Source organism: Suricata suricatta, chromosome 14, assembly GCF_006229205.1.
Source record: "Suricata suricatta isolate VVHF042 chromosome 14, meerkat_22Aug2017_6uvM2_HiC, whole genome shotgun sequence".
NCBI lineage: Eukaryota > Metazoa > Chordata > Mammalia > Carnivora > Herpestidae > Suricata > Suricata suricatta.
Genome location: NC_043713.1, coordinates 14,134,456 through 14,157,248, shown reverse-complemented (window position 1 = coordinate 14,157,248; position 22,793 = coordinate 14,134,456). Strand labels below are relative to the sequence as shown.

The 22,793-nt window shown below is 40.0% G+C and overlaps 1 protein-coding gene across 1 annotated transcript in view; it reads left to right on the top strand.

Annotated features, from left to right (window-relative positions):
• CDH20 (cadherin 20) overlaps positions 1 to 22,793 on the top strand; it is a 201,546-nt gene that overhangs the window by 169,752 nt on the left and 9,001 nt on the right. The window contains exons 6-9 of the mRNA XM_029921542.1: positions 1,561 to 1,748; positions 11,098 to 11,351; positions 17,348 to 17,484; positions 20,191 to 20,337. Of these exons, the coding sequence (XP_029777402.1) occupies positions 1,561 to 1,748; positions 11,098 to 11,351; positions 17,348 to 17,484; positions 20,191 to 20,337 (726 nt within the window). The remainder of the gene's footprint in view (positions 1 to 1,560; positions 1,749 to 11,097; positions 11,352 to 17,347; positions 17,485 to 20,190; positions 20,338 to 22,793) is intronic.

Genomic DNA, 22,793 nt, shown 5'->3' with positions numbered 1-22,793 from the left:
TGTTTGTTTTTCCCAAAAGTTCTGCAATAGCAATGTCTAACTCATCAACAACTTTGGAAGAGAAGGGAAAGAGATCATGAAATCCAAGTGCCTGCCAGCTTAGTACAGACATTAGCAATGTTCTGGCTCATCCTCGCAAAGAACAGGCTTTATTTCTTCTCCTGCACAGGGGAGGGTGCTGTTCGCTGGCTGGGTGCTGTCAACCTCCCCAAATCTTTGTGAAACTCAAGCCCTCACATTCCATGCTTCCCTGTAGCTTGAAATACATATTAGAATGAGAGACCATAAACATATTGAAAATGTGATTGTATAATTTTCTTTGTTATTTAGTTAGTGACATTTTTATTGACAAAATAATGAAGAATGCCAAAAACTTGAGCCCTGGAGATGATAAGATAGCGAAGACACAACTCTTTGGAAATGGAAATGAACTAAATTTAATTGTGAATTCAAAATAATCAAGTTGAAAAGGAGAACTCTGAGATTCTCACCTACGTCACGGCTTTTGGGGCGTTCTAATCTGGAACAAGAGAACGAACGAGCCACAGCTGAGGTCTGTGGGCAGAGCCGCAGGCAAGGACACACTGACAGACAGCACACGGAGCGGAGGCTGGTAGCAGAGAGGTTGACTGACTGCTCCTGGAGGCCGTTCCTCAATCAGAGCTCACTGATCACCGCAAACTTCGGGCAGGTGGACGGAGCCAGAAACTCCATACGCTCACAGTGTGAACAGGATAAATACATACTTTGCGATCACAATGTTTTTTCCTTTCTCAGAAGGAATGAACATTTCGGGAAATAGTTCATTGAGGGGACTGAAAGATTAGAAAGCAAGGTAACTCCTTCTGCTCTGAAGGCAGAGTCACTGAGAGAAGAAATATTCTGAGGGTCCCTGGGTTGCTCAGTCAGTTAAGTGTCTGACTCGTGATTTCAGCTCAGGTCATAATTTCACAGTTTACGGGTTCAGGATCCACCTCAGGCTCTGCACTGACAGTGTGGAACCCGCTTGGGATACTCTCTCCCTCTCTCTCTGCCCTTTCCCCACTCTCAAAAATAGACAAACTTTAAAAAAGGCAGGGGGAAGAAGAAATATTTTTGTTTTCATCTTGTCCTATTCTTTTATTTTAATTTTATTTCTTTTTCAGAGAGAGCGTGAGTAGGGTAGGGGCAGAGAGAGAGAGGGACAGAGGATCCAGAGCAGGATCTGCTCTGACAGCAGCAAAGCCTGATGTCAGGCTTAAACTCACAAACCATGAGATCACGACCTGAGCTGAAGTCGGACGCTCAACCGACTGAGCCACCCACGTGCCCTTCATCCTGTCTCCTTAGGATAGGTCAAGCTATTTTGGCACCTCCTCATCAAACATTCAGTATGGACTATGACCTCATAATTTTTGCTCAGCCTCTCTGGATTTCAGTTTTTCCTCTGTAAAACCCAAGTTTTAATTCTTAAACCAGGAGAAAGGCATTTTGCCCAGTGAGCCTGATATAATGTGACACTACTGAGGCATTTTTTACAGCAACAGATGACACGAACGCATGTTCTGACTTTCTCCACAGAGCACTATCAGATGAGCGTGCTGGAATCGGCTCCAGTCAGCTCCACCGTGGGCAGGGTGTTTGCCAAGGACTTGGACGAAGGGATCAACGCAGAGATGAAATACACCATTGTGGACGGAGACGGTGCCGATGCCTTCGACATTAACACAGATCCCAACTTCCAGGTTGGCATCATAACTGTGAAGAAGGTAAGGTGGCCCCTCTTTCCAAATCACGGTAATGGAGGCTGGGAATATATATGAGATCAGTAAGGGCTGGTCCACTAGCAATATGCAATGGTTTAAAACCTCAGACAAATGTTCTTTCCACTTGTTAAAGATAAAAAAAACCTCCCTTTGTTTACATGTAAATACTGAATGTGTCATCACTTTATAGAAAAAAATGAAAAAATATAATTACGTCATCTCTCCCAATTCATTACTTAATCACTTAAAAAACTGTTGCAGCTTAATTCACTAAGGATGCTAATGACTTGATCAATATGTACAGTTGAATAACACTCATTTCTTACTATATTATATCATAAATAACAAAGTAAGCTATAATATTATTTATGTATCAATAAATAACATGCAGAGACTTTTTAATTGCTACTTGAAGACCCAGAGATGCTAATTATACTTAGAAAAGTTTTATCAAACATAGCTACTGAGTGGCATTATCCCTTGGAACGCCTTTGCTTCATAACTTACAAGCGTTATGAATATAAGCAATTGGTTTTTTCTGTGATACAAAGCACACACGGATATATTTGGGTGGAAAATAAAACCTTAAAAAACTGAAGTTTTGACGTCCTAGTAGCTATATATGTGATGAAATTCAAAAACTCATTGGTTTAATCTTCCATCTCCTCTATATTAAATACATCTAAGTTATTAATTCAACAAATATTTATTGAGCATCTACCTATGTTCCAGGTATCACTCTACATGGATATAATGTAGAGAGTAAATAAAATAACTAAAAATATCTGCCTTTGTGGAGCTTACATTCTAATAAGGGGAAGAAGACAATCGAAATACCAAATTAATCGATAAAGTAATAGAGTACTAGAAAGTGATAAATGCCACATTGGAGAGGGGTAGAACAGAATAAAAGTGAGACCAGAAAAGCCCACATGACGTCAAATTTAAATTGGTACTGGCTTCACAGAGACGTGACTTTTATACAAAGACTTACAGTGGGTACAGTCACAGCACAGAGCTGGGCACGCTCCCCCCGCACACCCCTGGGAGGTGCCCTACCAACGACCTTCAGTCCTGAAGACAAGGGAATGGGCATGGAGATGTTGGGGGAAAGTGTTCCAGGCAAAGGGACAAGGGACAACCAGTACTCAGGCCCAGAGACAGGCTCTGCGTAGTTGGTTTCAAAAGCAACAAAGGGGCTGATAAGGCTCAGCAGAAGGGAAGACTAGTAGATGAGAAATGTCAGGCCTATAAACGTAGGACGTATAGGCTGCTCTAAGTACTTTTTCCTCTGGTAAAGCGGGGAACAACTGGAGGACTTTAAAACATGTATGATATAACTGGACTTTCATTATAAAATAAGTCCTCTGTAGGCTGTGCTGAAAAAAGATCACAAGAGGGGAGCAGTATAATCCAGGTAGGAGATGATGGCGGCTTGGCCTAGGACAGTAGGAATGGAGGCGGTGACATGCGGTCAGGATCTGGACAGACTTTGAAAGTAGCGCCGTTCACTGGATTTCCTAACAAACTGAGTAAGGATATGAAAGAAAGAAGGAAATCAACTGAGCAACAAGAACAGAGCTGCCTCTAGCTGAGATGGGAGAGTCTGCACATAGAGAAGGTGGCAGGCGATGACAAACACTGGGGTTAAGTTCTGGACTTGCTACCCAAGAGGACGTGTGCAGTAGCTACTGGTTATAGGAGTATGGAGTTGAGAGAAGAGTTCTGGGCCAGAAATATAAATTTGGGAGTCACAAGCCTATAAATGGTGCTGACAGCAAATACAACAGAATGACATTCCAAGGGACTGGGCACAGATGGAAAAGACAGTGAAATGAGCCCTGTAACACCCAGCATGAAGACGTCAGAGAGAAGGGCAAGGATAAGCAAGGAGACTAAGGAGAGATGAGGGAAACAAGAGGAGAATCAAGGGAGTGTGGTGCCCTGGAAGACATAAAAACCGTCTCCAGGAGAAGGGGAAGACGCTGTCGAAGATCATGTAAGAACACTGAAAACCAACCACAGACTTTAGGAACATGGAGATCATCGATGACCTTGACAAAAGCAACAAAGTCAAAACTCAGAATGGGGCACAAGTTAATAATGCCTTTTAACAACACCTTTACTACATGCTACTCCACAGAGTTGAATTAACACTGCTTCAGAAGTGAAGAGTTCATCTATTTGTCCTATATTTACATAAGCAACATACAAATACACCGAAAGAACAGACACAGTCAGCATTTCACCAAGCAGAGTCTTTATAAACCAGCACACGATGACCTCAACACAGTGTAAAAGGCTGATATTAACTTCAGAATCATCAAATAAACCTGGATATAATTTACATATTACAGTTTCTTATTTTATTCTCATCCTTTGAGTTAATAACATGTTAGAATTATAAAAGATGACTAGAAATAATAATACCAACTTGCTGTATGACTTAAGATTAAGATCTTTCCCCTATGATGTGGTATGCCTCAAGTCAACAGTTAACCATGACTGGTAACGGCATACAAGGTGGATGCTCAAAGATTCGGATAGTTATTGTTTCTTTAATGCAAGAATTTTCTTTAAAAAAAATTAAACAGTCAGAAAAAGAGCTTTTGGGACTTTCAATATATTTTAAATTTTATTTTGTATCTTAAAATATAAAATTCTAAATAGTAATATATTAATGTATTTCAAATTATTAGAATATAGCTTAGACCTTATTATAGGCCATTCATTTAAAAAATATTAACTATGACAATTTTTTATCTGAAGGGAACCTCAAAATATTGTTTCTCTAGCTCCCTTACGTGGAGAAAAGATTAAACCCTTTAAGATAGACCACTATCCTTCATTGTCATTACTAAAACTATATCCATATTTAATCAAAACAGACATCAGTTTTGCCAAGGTCATTTGGATTTCTCTTCTGAACTTAGGAGGTGATAGAAAATGGAATTAAAAAAGAAGTCAATAAGTTGGGTAGACGGACAAGTCAAAGATAATAAATACTTTACAGGCTATTGATTGCTTGGTCTATACTTTTGGAACAACATTCACTCAGATGCCTGGTCCACACCCATCTTCCCACTTCATCATTAATAATGTCATATAAAAGTGAAACAGAAGTTCTGCTTTTGATTTATTTCCCTAAGCTCTATTATGTGAAAAGCACATACTTTTTCAAAAAGAAAAATTAAGTTGAATTGATAGAATTGGGTCTTCATAAAACCACACTGATTACTACCCAGTACATTGGGTCTTTTTGGCTTTTAAGTAATCAATCAATTGATTTCCAGTCTCTTAAATGCTTGAAAGATAACTTGAAATACGTATTTTTCAGATTGCACTTTATTCTAGAGGAGCATGCCATCGTGCTCCACTCCGGTCTTCAGCATGCCTTCTATCTCCCAGCACACAACAAGCAATTGTTTGGGGTCCATTCTCCTCTTAGGCAGGCTATGAAAAGCGAAATTTCTATATTCCATCAAATCTAAGATGCCCATGAAATGTAAATCACATCATTGTTTTATATATCACTTTAAAAAAGAAAAAAAAAACTCTTGCAATTCAAATGATACAATGCTTTCTTCTTCCTTTATAGTTTTTGTAAAAGCTCTTGTTGGCATAGATATATGTGCTTCACTAGTATCACAGTTACCCCCTGTTATTTCCATCCATTTTGCCCACAGAACAATTTTTGTTTCAATGTCAAATCAAAGTACAATCTTTCTGAAGACATTTTAGAAGGCAATGAAGTTCAACACATGTAGTCTCAACCATTTTGCCCACAGAACAATTTTTGTTTCAATGTCAAATCAAAGTACAATCTTTCTGAAGACATTTTAGAAGGCAATGAAGTTCAACACATGTAGTCTCAACAATGCGCAGAACTCAGCTGAAATATATGCATGTTCTCTCCTGCTGGGCCTAAAGCAACCGTAAGATACCATCAATTGGAGAAGCAACTCTATTTCCAAAATGTCAAAATATGAAAAGATGAAAAGACACATTAAAGTCACTGAAATATTGTAACATAAAATCTGTGTATATTATCACCCAACTGGTACTTGTCAATACTCATCAATACTTGCACTGAAAAACTTTTTTGCACTACTCAATGTAACATTTTTTGGCTGCCTTTTGGATATTAGGCCCTTGCTGGACATTGGGGAATAAAAATCTAATTCTTAGCCTTTGCCCTTGAGTTTGGTGAAAAGAACCAACATAGAAACATTTGTAAAACAGAGAAAGAAGAACCATAATAAAAGAACCACAAAATATGACAAGGTACTATGGGAACAGAGGAAGGAATAATTAATTCTGCTTAAAGAAGGTGTATTACTATTCTGTGCCCAATTTTTGTGGTTCAATTTTCAAGAATATATGGCTCTTCATTATATTATGTGCTTTAAGTCTAGGAAATTTCTTGAATTTGCAACTTGGGTTCTGAGATTACTCTTCGATGATTTACTATTATGACTATGGTAATAAACAATTCTTTGATGTTAAAAAATAAGTAAAAAAATAAAAATAAAAAAAATAAGTAAAAAAACTTTTCAAGACAGAAGCCAAACTCCTAATATCAATTGTGAGCAACTTAAAGCTTAGGGTATTTAGGGCAATGCTTTCTTTCAATTTTAAAGAATAAAATTATTTAAGTGAGGGAGACAATCTTAATGCAATCACCACTGGGTAATTTATTTTTAAAATAATTTTAGCAATAACTAAAACCTCACTTTAGTCCCTTCAACAGACAGTATTGGAACAACTGGATATCCAGATGCAAAAAAAAAAACCACTTTACTACCTCACAAAAACAAATTCAAAATGGATCATATACCTCCCTTAACCTAATAAACTGAACCTATAAAGTTTCTAGAAGGAACATGAAAGAAAATCTTTCTGACCCTTATTAGGCAAAGATTTCTTAGATATGACACCAAAATCCCAATAAGGAAGTGATAAGTAAGACTCTATCAAAATGAAGAGTTTGTTTTCTTCAGGGCACCTGGGTCCAGCTCATGATTTCAGCTCAGGTCTTGAACTCAGGGTCATGAGATCAAGCCCCACATTGAGCTCTGTACTGGGCATGGAGCCTACTTAAAATTCTCTCTTTTTCTCTCCCTCAGCCCTTCCTCCACAAGCACATGCACATGCTCTCTCCCTCTCTCTCTAAAAAGTTTCTTCTCTTCAAAAGCACTGTTAAGACTAATCAAAGATTGGGAATAAATCTTTGCTAACACATGTCTGATAAAGGACTTGAATATAGAATATATAAAGAACTCTTCAAGAAGACATACAAAAATGCTAAACATCATTAGGCATGAGGGAAATACAAATCGAAACCGCAACGAGATACTACTTCATACCCACTAGAATGGCTAAAATCAGAAAACCTGACAAAATCAGGGGATGACAAGGACATTGAGCAGCTAGAACTTTCATACATTCCTGGAGGGAGTTCATAATGCTACAGCCACTTTAAAAACTGGTGCAGAGGGGCGCCTGCGCAGCTCAGTCAGCTGAGCTTCCGACCTCAGGTCAGGTCATGATCTCACAATTTATGGGTTCTAGCCCCATATCAGGTTCACCGTGGTCAGTGCAAAGCCACTTTGGCACTTCAGATTCTGTGTCTCCTTCTGCCACTCCCCCACTCACACCCTGTCTCACAAAGACTGATAAAACAAAACTAAACAAAAAAAGAACTTACAAAAATAAATAAATAAAAATTGGCCTGGAAGTTTCTTATAAAGTTAAAAATGTATTTAACCATACAATCCTACAATCCAATTCCTAGATTTTTACCCAACTTAAATAAAAATCTATGTTCACACAAAAACCTGCATGCAAATGTTCATAGCAGCTTCACTGATGACCATCAGAAACTGGAAATAACCCAAATGTTCCTCGAGTAGAGCACTGATAAATAAGCTGTGGTTCACCCAAACAGTAAATAGTACCTGGTGGTACAAAGGGACAGACTATTCATTCACAAAACAATGTGGATGAATTTCAAATACATCATGCCAAGTAAAAGAACAGTCTCAAAAAAAAGTATTTCCTAAAAATTCCATTTATACAACATTTAAAAAAATTTTTTGTTCTTATTATTTGGGGGGGGAGGGGCCGAGAGAGGGGGAGATACAATCTGAAACAGTCTCCAGGCTCTGAGCTGTCAGCACAGAGCCCAACGCCTGGCTTGAATTCATAAACTGCGAGGTCATGACCTGAGCCGAAGCTGGATGCTCAACCGACGGAGCCACCCAGGCCCCTACGACATTCTTATAACAGGGACAGAACGTAGATCAGTGGCTGCCAGTAGGGAAGGACTGACCACAAACGGAGAGGACAAGGAGCAATGGTGGAGTCAGGACTGATGGAACTGTTCTCGATCTTACCATGGTGGAAACAGAACTGTGTCAAACCTACGAAACCTTATACGAGAAACAGATGAACTCTAATGTACATAAATTACACTTTAAAAAATATATACAAAACAGGAACCCTGAGTGGCTCCATCAGTTGAGTGTCCGACCGCAGCTCAGGTCATGATTTCATGGTTATTGGGTTCAAGCCCCACGTGCGACTCTGTGCTAACAGCTTGGAGCCTGGATGCTGCTTTGGATTCTGTGTGTCTCTCTCTGCCCTTCCCCTGCTCACACTGTCAAAAATAAACATTAAAAATAATAATAATAATACAAATTTATACCAAATTACAAAATGACTTAAAATTAAGGGGAAAACAAACTTTACCTAGCTCAAACCTACATGAACAACAGTGCCTACTTTGGGTTACCGATATTTAAGGAAAGAATTTTAAGAAAACATAATGTAATTTATCAGGAAAAGATGAACATCTAGATTTAGGGAGTAAGTATAAATAAAATAAATTGGTAGGGCACCAGGGTAGCTCAGTCAGTTAAGCACCCGACTCTCGGCTCAGGTCATGATCACCCAGTTCCATGCATTCAAGCCCACTGTCGGGCTCTGCACGGACAGTGCACAGCCTGCTTGGGATTTCGGGTCTCCCTCTCTCTCGGCCGCTGCCCCACTCACGCTGTCTCTGTCTCTCTCACAATAAACCAATAAACTTTAAACAAATAAATAAATAGCTAAATAAATAAATAAATAAAATTGGTAAAATTATTCCTTCCTATCATATAATCTGAGTGGTAGATTTCCCTGTTAATAAAACCTTGTCTTCTTTAAAAATTATTTTATTTATTTACTAAGTGATCTCTAAACCCAAGTTTGGGGCTCAAACTTAAAACCCCGAGATTAAGAGCCTCATGCTCTACTGTGAGCCAGCCAGGCACCCCTAAAGCTTTGTCTCTGACTGAGAACTAGGGAGACAGGCAAGCCGGTTTAAATGCGGGTAGCCGACTCCAGGGCACAAGGAACACAATGTGTGGTGTAAATAAATGCAAAGCAAGCAGTAGCTGAACAACAACAAAACAATGTTTTGTTAGAATTTGAAAATAGCCAATTTAATCAGAGCCACTTCTATTGCTGTTTGTTTCTCAAAAGCAAAGCACTTAATTAAATGGACATATGCCTCTTTCTAACATAAAATGTGCTGACATTCAGCATATTTTAAGAAAAAAGTGCCAGTGAATATTTAGTTAGAAAATTTTAAGTCACTGCCAAGTGGACAGGTGACTTTTAAGCTTTAGTTACTGCTGTGCTATCTACTATAATTATTTTAAAAGACAGACTTCCCATGATTTTTTTTATTATTGATGATGTTTGGAGATAACTGTTCCTCAAAACATTTAGATTTTTTTGAAAAAAAATGGATTATTCTTTTTTTAATGTAAAAATAAATGGATCCTTTTTTTAATTTATTTTTTTAACTTATATCCAAGTTAGTTAGTATATAGTGCAACAATGATTTCAGGACTAGATTCCTTAACGTCCCTCACCCATTTATCCCATCCCCCCCCCCCACAACCCCCCAGTAGCCCTCTGTTTGTTCTCCATATTTAAGAGTCTCTTATGTTTTGTCCCCCTCCCTGTTTTTATATTAATAAATGGATCATTCTTAAGGGATACCATTCAAGTTCACTTTCTACTCTAAAATGTTGTAATTTTTTTGACAGAAAACATTCATACGGCATGAATGGATTTTAAAAAAAGGTGGGGGCGCTTGGGTGGCTCAGTCGGTTGAGTGTCTGGCTTTAGCTCATGTCATGATCTCGTGGTTTGTGGGTTCAAGCCCCACGTCGGGTTCTGTGCTAACAGCTAGCTCAGAGCCTGGAGCCTGTCAATGGATTCTGTGTCTCCCTCTCTCTCTCTGACCCTCCCCTACTCATGCTCTCTCTCTCTCTCAAAAATAAATAAAATCTTAAAAAAAAAAAAGGAACCATCAAAAAAACCGTATGTATGATATGGAATGTTACCAGACAAAGTTAACGTTTTGTGAAGGGGCTCTGAATGAGGAATTTAGAAATCTAAACCAGCAGGGCACCTGGGTGGCTCAGTAGGTTAAGGATTTGACTTCATCTCAGGTCATAATCTCACAGTTCATAAGTTCAAGCCCCACATCAGGCTCTGTGCTGACAGCTCAAAGGCCAGAGCCTGCTTTGAATTATGTGTCTCCCTCTCTCTGCCCCTCCCCACTTGTGCTCTGTCTCTCTCTAAAATAAATAAACATTAAAAAAATATCTAGAGCGGCATTTCTACTCTGACACTATGTAACCATGTCTGCTAAGCCCAATATTCTGAGCTGCCTGTGAATCCGTCTCTTCAACTGTAAAATGAGGCACTGGATTAGGTACTAAAAAGAGGTTTTTACAGGAGAACAGCTATGGTAAACTTAATACACCAACGGTGATCTAACACAGTGCTCTGAGAACGCTTGTAAGGTGTTTACGGTAGTTTCTTGGGAGAAAAAGTCATTATTGCCTTTGTACTTAAGAAGAATGTTTTTAAGAAGAAAATGGAAGAGACTTAGGCCTCAGTGACATGGATATTCTGAAACTGAACTCAAAATCTCTCTTAATTATCATGTCACCTTTTCAGGATAACAAGCATGTCTAAAGAGAAGGTAACCAGGCTGACTAAAGAGGAGGCACGTTAAAGTCGGGCCTGCCCAGAGTACAGGGACCTCCCGATCAGCTCACTGCCTGCCTGCACTCTCTCAAGTCTCTAGCATCCTCCTTACCTTCTTCACCCAAGATGACCTTAAGATCAAGAACTACAGAACAAAGGAAAAATTCCCTTGTTTTTCCTTTTGCCCTTTGCCCACCATTTTAGTGAAGATAGGAACCTACCCCCGGCCAATATTGGCCATCCTTTAGAACCTTGACATATATGCTCATTGCTAATTAATTTTCCTGTTACTGTTACTTTCCAGCCCCTGAGTTTTGAAAGCAAGAAAAGTTACACCTTGAAAGTGGAAGGAGCCAATCCTCACCTAGAGATGCGTTTTCTGAACCTAGGCCCATTTCAGGACACGACAACAGTGCACATCAGTGTGGAAGATGTGGACGAGCCCCCCATATTTGAACCTGGCTTTTACTTTGTGGAGGTTCCTGAGGATGTGGCCATCGGAACAACCATACAGATCATTTCTGCCAAGGACCCAGATGTGACCAACAACTCAATCAGGTTTTTCCACAGATTTCACCTTTCTTACATTTTCCAGCACTTTTTCCCTTTGCTTATTCTGAAGCCTCTCCTTAGTTCTTCCTGTTTAAGTAACAAGACCTTTTTGTGTTACTTAGAATTATCATTATGTTGGCAACTCACTGTCAATTGGTTTAGCAGAAAACACACAGGCGCACTCGGGGCACACACACCTTAGTTTTCAGTCCTGGCCATAGCGACGTTTTCAGATGGTGTCTTTGCTGTGACGGGCTGTTCTGGGCACGGTACAATGCTTAGCAACATCTCTCGCCTCTACCCACTAAATGCCAGTAGCACCCCTGAGAGGCAACAACCTAAAATGTCCCCATATTTTACCAGTGTCCCAGGAAGAACAGGTGGGGGGTCAAAAGCATCCCTAGTTTAGAACTACCAATTCAGATAAAGCATAGACAGACACACAGATTACCAAAACATTTAAAAAAAAGAAAACTGTTGAATCTTGAGGTGCCTGGGTGACTTATTCGGTTAAGCATCTGACTTCAGCTCAGGTCATGATCTCGCAGCTCATGAGTTCAAGCCTGGAGCCTCTCATTCGCTCTCTCCCTCCCTCCCTCTCTCCTCCCCCCTCAAAATAAACATTAAAAACTTAAATTTTAACTGTCAAATCTTAATGAGGAATTCAAAAGTGATCACTGCACACTCAATTTTTAGAAACTGTGATTTTTCTACTTTAAAAAAATGAGGGGAAAAATATACTATATATATTTCCATATACTATAGAAAGAACATAGAAACTACTCCTGTCCAAGTTCGATGCCATGTAGAATGGCGAGACAGGGCTTTCTATTTCAAGCCTCCATATCAGTCTATCCAAAGTATGTTCTGAACTTAAAGATTCCAATCAAGATGCTTCCCCATCAAGGGGTGGAGGAGAGCTGCTCTGATGGCCATGGCCATTTCCTCCCATCAATTCTGGAACCAAAGTGCAAACAGCTGGTGGACAGGTTGACACCTCAACCTTCCAGAGCAACTGCCAAGCCTCTGATGCTCGACACAAAAGATCAGGATTCCAAGGCTGTCTGAGGCCATCTGTCACACTCACTATGGAAAGCTACATGGTAAAATGGATCTGGGGCTTCAGTGTACGCAGACGACACATTCTAAATGCACCCCAATTTATCAAATGCCTTTTCTACCTTGGGTGCTTTCCTTCACCTAGTGCTGTTTTGTATTTAATGGGAATGTGCTTTCTCAGTTTAATGAGGACAGTTCTCTCCTGGTAATAACTAGAGTGGGGGAAATCTGCTTTGTCTAACCAATCAGTGAACATTTCACATTTCAGATGTTAAAAAAATGGCTAAAATGATTTTGTTTGAATTCTGATCTTTGATTTTTAGAAGACAACTAATCTAATATAAATTATACTGACTTTATAGAAGTGGTATTTTAACCTTAAGCTTTTTAAATGTATAAAAGCAAGGAAGAAGTTAGTAAAACTATATTATCCCCAACATAAATGACACATAATAACCACAACATAAAGGAAACAAATTCTATAAATTCACATTTTCAGAAACCAAGAAAAAATATGTATATACACACATATATGTGTATATTACATGTATATATGTATATATTGCACATATATTAATATATATACATTATATGTATATATATATCTTCTAGTCAATCAATTAGCCTGTTATGTTAGAGAAGATACTGAGGGGAAAACTTCAGAGAATTAAACTTAATGGATGGAAGAGGGAAATAAAACCAACACAAGCTTGAAAAAAATCAGAGCCCATTTCTAAAACAGTCAATTAGAACATCCAGGGGATACTTCCCCATCTTCCTTCCGGATTCTGACTCTGGACTTCCACATGGTAAGCACTGGAAATATGGCTGTTAGGAATCACACCGCTAAATGACAAGCCAAAGGGACTGAGTGCGGTCAGAAAACACACACACACCCTAGAGTGGATGTGCAGTATTCAAGACGAAAGTCACCACCTCAAGACACAGGTAGAAATGAAAGCAAGACGCCAACTGGCCTACATCCACTACTGCCGAGGAGCAGTGAGGCACACACGACAAAGAAACGCCGCCTGGCGAACCGAAAATGCTGCTTCAGACAGCTGATCAGGGAGGCAGATAACGGAGAGGTTTTCCATTCCGATCCCGATAGATCCCTGTCAGGAGGAACCCACGAGTGAAGGAATAGGCCAGAGGCAGAGGGCAGGGTCCACTGGGCTTATTCCGGGGCAGAACTCTAGATCCTGAGGGAGGAAACTGCCAGAACAGCATGAGAGCCACAGGCCCAGGGACAACCAGGTAAGCATTCAGGCAGAGGGGGGAAGGAAATCCACTCTCCAGCACGCGGAGGGATTCTCCCTGCACTGTGGTTGCAAAGGAGAATTCGTATTGCTAGTTTTAGGGCTCCTGACTCTTTGGCCTCACAGGAGCAGAGAATGGCTCCTGGACCCAAGTAGAACATCAGGTGTCCTGGATTCTCAGAGGGAAAGGCACATAAAAATCAAATCTCTGGCTATCATTTGATAAACCCATTTGGAAATTCTCATCCTGTTCTCTCTCCCCAAATTGTTCATTTTACCCTGATTTTTTTCTATAAAAATTATTTTCTTTTAAAATAATTTTCACGTGATATGCCACTTGGCTATCTAATTCATCTTCTACATTTTTATTAAAAATAAATGAGACTTATATCCCTAAAAAGAAAATACATATTAAACTGCCCTAAAATCAGTATATCATCTGAAGTTATAATGTTATAGATAAAAGGCCATTTAAGTTTTTAAAAAGTATTAGGACTTTTATAATCTCCTTTCTAGAAAGTCTATGGCACGTTCAGGCATACAGGCTGGTCGTGATTTACTAGTAAATCCCAAAACTAAATCTCCAGATTTAGTTACATATACATGAGAAACATAATATTTAGTATCTCCTAAATAATATGGGATCTCCTAAATGTTTTAATAAATGCCCCGGGTAGTCCTGGCAAACAGGAAACTGAACCATTTGGCAACTGAATAGGCTTCTGCTGATACGGAAACAGCCTGCCCTCCTGCCCTCTCCTAGAGAGAGAGAGAGAGAGAGAGAGGAGAGAGAGAGAGAGAGAGAGAGAGAGAATGTGTGTGTGTGTGTGTGTGTGTGTGTGTGTGTGTGTTTAGCAAGCCTGCCCATGACGCCCTACCTTCAAATCGCTCGCAAATTCTGAGTAAGTCCTCAGCCAAGCAACTAAGCAGGGAGCCCAGCAAACACTCACTACTGTTCACTGAAGGCAGTTCTGTCTGTGTGTGTGATGCCTATTCTGCCCACAATAGGTGAGAATATTATGGTTAGAGAAAGGAGAACCACCTACCTAACTCACGAGTGTGTCCCAATCTCCCCATTTTCCATCTCTGTATCTACGCCTTCAACTTGTTCTCCTGCCTCCTGCAAGCTGGCCCAGCGTCCCACTCAGACTAGTGAATGCGCTGCTGCCTCAACCCCGTCACGTCCGGTCTGGGGAAGTGGCCGCCTGCAGTGTGTCCGCCCCGGGGTCACCCGGCACTCCCGTCAGGGCTCTGTCAGTCGCTTCTACCCCTCCGCCTGCCACACCGGCTGTGACACCGCCACGGCGCGGCAGGTCTGGGTGAAGAAAGCTGGCTCATCGCAGAGGCGGGGGCTGCCTCAGCGCGGTGCCTCCAGCCCGGAGAGCCGCCAACGGCGTTTCGGCTCCGTGGGCTGAATGGCTGGCTAGGAGGAAAGACTGTCATGAGCCAACTAGTACTTTTTTCCAAAAACAGTTTCAACTCCTAAAATAGCCAGTGAACTTTAAAACTAAATCACTAAGTATACCTGGAAAGAAATGCTCCAATGAATTTTAAATGAAATTTTTAGGCATTATTTGTTCTTTACTAACAAGTCAATAGTTTGCTATCATGGTTTAATCCATCTTCAAGAAGAGGGAAGGCCTTGCTCCCTTAAACAATTTCATACAGTCCATGTGCAGTAAGGCAGCATGGCATGATAGGTAGCAGGAGCCTGAAACCAAATGGCCTAGGCTTGATTGCAATCTCGGGCAAGTGACAACCAATCCAAGCCTCGGTTTCCCTACCTGTAAAATAGAGATACAGTACCTACCTCTTAGGGATACCGTAAGAATTAAATAAGCCAATATATGTATGCAAGGCGTATAGAGCAGTGCCTGGCTACACTAAGTAGTCACTAAATAGGGTCACAAGCAGAGAGAGGCATTAATGTACTTCCTTAAATTTCCCAACTCTTGGAGAATTGTAAGTGAAACAATTCCGACTTCTCCAGGCCTTAGGGGTCACCTTTCCCTTTAATTCATAATCTCTAAACAGCCATTCTGAGCTCCCGCAGAAAAAAAATACATCTTTGGAACAAAACATTTTACCAAATAATACATATACATGACATACTACATATATATATATGTGTGTGTGTGTGTGTATGCATATATACATACCTACACCCTTGCACATATTTGAAACAAAAGTTTTACCATCAATATTTACCCTTACAGCCGTCTGGCACACATATGTTCTATTTCATTTTCTTTCAACACTAGTCATACCTACCATATTGATTTTACTAACTTGCAATCTGAAAAACAATGCACTAGAGAAACTTGTCACTCCCATCAAAATGGCAGTTTCCCAGTTTACATAACTTTAAGATACAGACTAATCACTGGGACCTTTAAATAGAACTTGAACTCAATATATTACAGTAGTTTTATATGCACATATACAAATGTACATGTGTTACCTTTGCAAATTATTAGCTATTTAACTGTATGACTGTGACTTCTCTTAGGTTTTCTTTTCTGCTAATTGAGAGAATACCTACCTCCTAGAATTATAAGAATAATAAGAATTTAAAAAGAAACTATAAAACATCTGGTATTCCATAAATGGCAGCTATTATAATTATTCACCATTACCAAGAACTGCACAGATTCTCAAGAATGATTCTCAATCATGGCTACGTATTATGAAGGGTTTTAAACATACTGATGTCTGAATCTCCCAAAATGGGGACCAGGTGAGAGAACACAAAGAGTCAGACTGCCAAACCAGATTCAAGAGGAGATTACAAAGTACCCAGGTAAATAATGACTCAGCAGATACAGACAATAGCAAAATATGAGGCAGGCATTCTGTCCTTGGCAAGGTCTGAAGCCATCGGGTAAGTATCCTGTGTAAGAAAGCATTCTGGTCCACACTGAACATGAAGGAAGCAATGAAGTGCACTGCCTGAGCAGGAGAAGAGCCATCTGGGTTACGGAGCAGCTGCTTTGTGTATCCCATTAATTATATAACTCACAGGATATTTTCTAACAAGCTGTGCCCCATAAATTCATAAATTCCAAGTTTATTTACATTATGCAACCTGGTCAAACCTCATTCATCCTGCTAAAAATAATCCATGAATAAGACTCTCTAGCTATTAAATACCATTACTGTGTTTGTCAGCAGGTCAGTCATTAGCATGTTTACAAAGGACCTAATGCAAAAATTGTTCCTTCGCAATAGGTGATACTAATTACAGGGACTGGAACCACCAACTAGAACTTTTCTGTTCCAATCTAGCACTTCAAACACTTAAGTAAATAAAATTCGTTTTGAACGAAGACAGGCAGAGATTGATACTCAGAATGTCCCAAAAGCCTTAGGGCAGTATTAAGTTTTAAAAAGCTGAAATTGATCTTTAATTGGCTTAAAAGAGCCCTAAGGCTTGGTACCCTGTTTTATTTCAACTTATGAATGAGAAACTTCAGGCAGTAATACTTTGTTGTTGGTTTTTTACCTTCTGGGGGGTTCTGGTGGGGGTTGTTTCTGGACATGATGAAACAGCAAATGCAGTCTTCCAAGTGTCCGTAACTCAGAACTCGAGCCGTGTTTCACATGGTGTGCACTCAATTCTCTCATGTAATATGCTGTAGTATATTTAACCAAATGAAACAACACATTTCATCTGTGTTTTCTCAGATATTCCATTGACAGAAGCAGTGACCCCGGAAGATTCTTCTATGTCGACATTACAACAGGTGCCCTAATGACTGCAAGACCCCTTGATCGCGAGGAGTTTTCTTGGCATAATATCACAGTGCTTGCCATGGAAATGAGTAAGTAACGCAATAAATTGGTCTCCATAATGTAACAAAATATAAGCACTGTAGAATGTGGATATTTCTAGAGCTTGTTGGAACAAGAATTACATTACAAGAAATGGAAATTATGGTTTATATGAGTAAGGGAATGCATTTAGTTCAAATACTTACGGAGTATCTCTATACCTAGTACTGTGCTAGAGATTAAAAAAAAAACACTATGCAAAAGCAATACCAAAAATAGCATTCTTAAATCAAGGGGCTAGACTTCTATATGAAGAAAGGGACAAATCCTGAGAAACCTAAAAGGCTTTGAATCCTTAATAAGATTGGGAATGCACGAAAATCGTATAGTCAGGGGGCAAGAATTCCTGTTCCCTTCAAGGATCCTTCTAGCTGGACTAAGAATCAAATTGACATGACACAGGTTAACAAAGAAAATCAAATTTAATAGGTGCACATAAAGGGAATCCACACAGACAGGCACAATGAGACACACCTGTCATTCTGAACTAAGGAGAACTGGGTAGGAGTTCGGGATTTCAAAGGCAAGGCATGCACTTTACAGGACTGTAAGAAGAGCAGATGTGTAGTAATCAGAGGTTTGCCCTACCAGATGGGTCACTCAGATAAAATGTGTTAATAACCCTTATTCTGGGAAAAGTTCCCAATTTAAATTCTTCTCTGTAGGTTAAGGGAGGGACAAAAGTCTATCCTGAACCCACAGGGCTTCAAGTGCCTTCAAGCTCAAAATTATCCACATGCAAGAGTGGCACAGCGGGGGAGGGTGGGGTAGCTGTCCAGAACATCTTCAGTATAAAATATTGTCACTGGATGAAAGGCAGCATTTCTAACCTGTCACCCTTACTATGCACATGCATATGCACACATATAACACACCCTTACTATGCACATGCATATGCACAAACATGGATACAAGAATTTGAGATGTCTTACGCTAAAAGGCAGATTTATGGCACGTAAGTGGCTCAGTCGGTTAGGCATTTGATTCTTGATCTTGGCTCAGGTCATGATCTCACGGTTCGTGAGTCGAGCCCTGCACTGGGCTCTGCACTAACAGCACAGAGCCTGCTTGGGATTCTCTCTTTCACTCTCTCTCTGCCCTTCCCCCACTCATGCTCACCCACTGGCTCTCTCTCAAAAATAAACATTAAAAAAAGGTAGATTTATGAACATAAACATAAAAATGAAAAACTACTAAAAACTAGATTAACATATTTATTATAAACTTCACAAAAAAGTAGATTATTTACTACTACATTCATTTCTTTTCATTAACACTTAGTGATGGTAAAGGTTCAGGGAAATGCAGACCCTCCTGTACTGGCTGAACTATGTACAGCCATTCAGGGAGGCAAATGGGCAATTAAGGTTTGAATTAAGATTCTCAAAAATATTCATACTCTTTTTCCTCAAGAATCCTACTTAATAGTAACCATCTTAAAGAAATAATCATAGCTACCAACAAAAATCTATGCATCAAAATATCTACCACAGTGTTACTTTAACATGGGGAAAAGTCGAATAATATGAGTCTAATTATGTTACAACTACACAGTAAAATGAGACTATCAGCAGTCTCATATTTTCAAAGTATATTTCAATGACACAGGATAATACTTCCCTAAAAGTTCTAAATCCCACTTTGTAATTTTGCTTAATTGCAGTCTGTTCATGTGTATGTGTGTCTCCATATTTATGAACACATATGTAATATTACATATATTATATAATGGATATATCCAGTGGTAGGGTTGTGGATCATATATACCGTGATTTTTTTGTATGTTTTCATTATTCCTTCTATAAACAAATACCACAGTTATAAATGAAAAATTAAGTATGTCAGCACTTTTGGTAAACAGGCAATAGAAATATTTAAGAGAAAAAATATAGTAGAGCATAGGTATTTGGGGGAGAGAAAGAAAAAATAAATCAAAAGAATAAGGCATTCTGAAATTTCATAAAACTATTTATGAAGAATAATTTCTGTGTCTTATAATTTCTATTTTATCTTTTTGGGATGTAGCCAAAACAAAAAAGGACAGGAGGGACACTTCTGGGACTGTGAAATTGTCCTTGTGTGGCATTGCCAAGGAAAAGACAGACCAAAAAGACACATTTCCCCATGAGTGACTACGAATAACTTCTCCTGCCCCAAAGATACAGATTTGGTGTGTGTTTGATCCTGTAATATCTCCTTAGTCCCTAAGCAGAAATAAATGTGCAGTGTTATCTGGACTCCCATGAATAGCTTGAAACCCTCCGAAATATAATTCAAAGAACTGATGACTGCACAGGAATAAAGCCAAGCAATGCCACAGAGTATGCATCCAATTAGAAATGGGCTCTTTTCAAGCCAAGAATTACAAAACTAACCTGTCTTTAATTCCAGAATCTGAAGCATGAGCTTAAGACACATTTTACAAAACCTGCCTGCCCCCACCTCGGAGTCAGACTCTTCCCCTCTTCCTCCTGACCTCACACACTCTCTCCGACACACCCCTGTTTGCCCACGTGCCCTATGCTCTGACCGCACGCGTAGGCAGCACACGCATCCTACGTTTATCTTGCCATCTCCATGTTCTTTATCCATTCCTTTAAAAAGACAGACTGACAAGGTAAATGCCTATTCCAGCAAAGAGCTACCTTCTTGTACTGCTGACCACTCCCCTTTGGTTTTCTTTGTGTTCTCTTTAGACAATCCTTCCCAGGTTGGAAGTGTTTCGGTCACAATCAAAGTCCTAGATGTGAATGACAATGCTCCAGAATTCCCCAGATTCTATGAAGCTTTTGTATGTGAAAACGCCAAAGCAGGGCAGGTAAGGCAGTCTGTGTGGTGTGCCCGTTGGTTAACCTCCAACACATAAAAAGAACCAGTACAGATAACCAAATCTGCCGTCAAAGAAATTTAGACTCCAGAAACTAACAGTTTACAAGAGTCCCCAACTTCTGTGTATCCTGGTGCAACAATTTTTGTTAGAACAAGCATGTGGAGCCCCCATTATGTTTTATGACCTAAACAGTGCTTGACGGTAGGTTGATTCGCAGGCTGGCCTGAAGTTACCCACCCATCTAGTGACTGAACAGTATGGTACCGGCTATAGGAAGATGGGCCTCTGGGTCCTGGGAGCGAGGGACGTGAAGATCAGGGGAAGAGTCCGCTTTTCCTCCGTTGAGCACTAACACCTCCCACCTCCCTTTCTTAACTTCTGACAACAGGTCCCTTGTTTAGGGACTGCCTGCCCTATTCACAGATGCTTTGTTACCTACAATACCTACACTTTCTCTCCTCCCTCAATTAACACACCATTTGTTCATGTCATGTAAATTCTGAGAGGACAGGAATCTGAAGGAACAAGTTTCTAACAGTGTGAACTAGCCATAGTTCTATAATATTTGTATATCCTTTTAAAATACGCTTTTAAATATAAATGAATAATTTGATTGATTAAATTCCAAGTGGTGTAACTGAGAATCATCCAGAACTCCGCTTGGAGTAGCCATGTACTCACACGTGCAATGGGCTGCTGCCCACCCTGTGCCCACACTTCTGTAAGACGCTTTCTTCTCTACCTATAACCCAGCAGAACCCCCAAATGTCCTAATTTCTTCTTCCAAAATCTATTCTATGGTACTGTGGATAAGTGAGGCGAATGGGTCAGGATAGTTTCAATATGAAAGTTATGAGTCTGTGACGTGCATATCTACAAGGCAAGGACTCAAGCTTTGGTAATGCAGGCCCTCGGGCTGAAACGCAGATTTTGCTTTCACTTCTCCACCTTGAGAGTGGCACCTTGCTGCACACACAGACTAGTGTATACAACCAAAACTTCTATCAGCATCCTGTCCTCACCAAGGTTCAGTCAACACACCTTCGCCATTCTCACTCAAAAGAAAATGTGATTCACATCCTCCACAGGGGGAAAATGTCCTATCATGACTCTGATCTAAATCATCTCATCCACCGATTCTTGAAACTCAGGGCAATGGTCCATACCACTTCTAAAACATTTTTTTCAACATGTCTAGGATAATTTTACTTCCACATATATTGAATTTCTAGAAGACTTGAAACATTATACAGCTAATAAAAGTTACAATGCTGACTTTACAGTGTAAGAAATGATCTGTGTTATTATAAGTAAAGAGAGAAAGTATCAAAACACATGTATATGCTTGCAGTTACATAAAATTATGACTACATGTGAACAAAGACTGACGGAGGCAGGATGCAAAAACAGCAAGAGTTACTGTGCTCTGGTAACTGAGTCGTGAGTGAGAAGGTTTGGGCCTTTATTTTAATAATTTCTCTTATATTATAATACAAAAATTTCATACTCCACAAAGTATAATATATAAAATTTTGTTTTATAAAATTTTACCATAATATGACAAACACATAATGCATCACAAAGCCAGTGACTAATCTATATTGTAAAGGTTTAGCAGCACAGTAAACTGACCTCCTCTCCCCCAGGAAATGAAGCACTTCCTTTCTTACAGCTTTTCAGAACAGAGGTTGCATTCTGATGGGCCAGTAGCACTTGAACTATTGCTTCTGGAGCGCACACATATCTCCCATTTCTACAATTCTAAGTACATCTTTTAACGGCCTATTAGACAGTCCTTTGAAGCACAGTTTATTTGTGACTTAAAGTTCAGGTCCTGAGCCACAAGTCTGTCATATTTATCATCTTTAGCCCAAGATCCTGAAAATCCTACCCCTTGATTTTGGCTCTGGGACATGTTTTAAAGATTTTCAAAAGCACGCGGCTCAGTAGGCACGTCTGGTTCCTACAGAAGCAGGCCTCCTTGCGTTAGAGGGGTCGGGTACTGACAGCTGCGTGTCTGCCACGTCGGGGTACGTGCTTCCCTCCTAGCAAGCAGCCAGAAAGGAGGCGCAGGAAGCAGTCAGACAGCGTGCCCGAGGCCTGCGAAAGGCAGAATGAAACCAGCTAAGCAGAATACTGCGGGGCAAGTGGGGCGGAGAATGAAACCTGACCTCAGGAGAGGGGAGGGCACAAGAGCAGGCCACCAGGTTCCCAACCATTACAGATAACTACATCTGCCATCACACAAATTTAGACTCCAGAAACCACCCCAGCACGGCAGTGCCTCTGCTCGCTCATTCTTTACAAGCTCTGTAATGGACCAGTCCTATGGCTCAGGGCTCTCATCTCGCCAATGTACTGATGATTTCACAGGTCAGATATTCTGAAATGACTTACCCAACTATGTTTGCCAAGTTATACATACTCAACTATAACATTCATTAAGAGATATGTTCTGTAAAAAAAAAA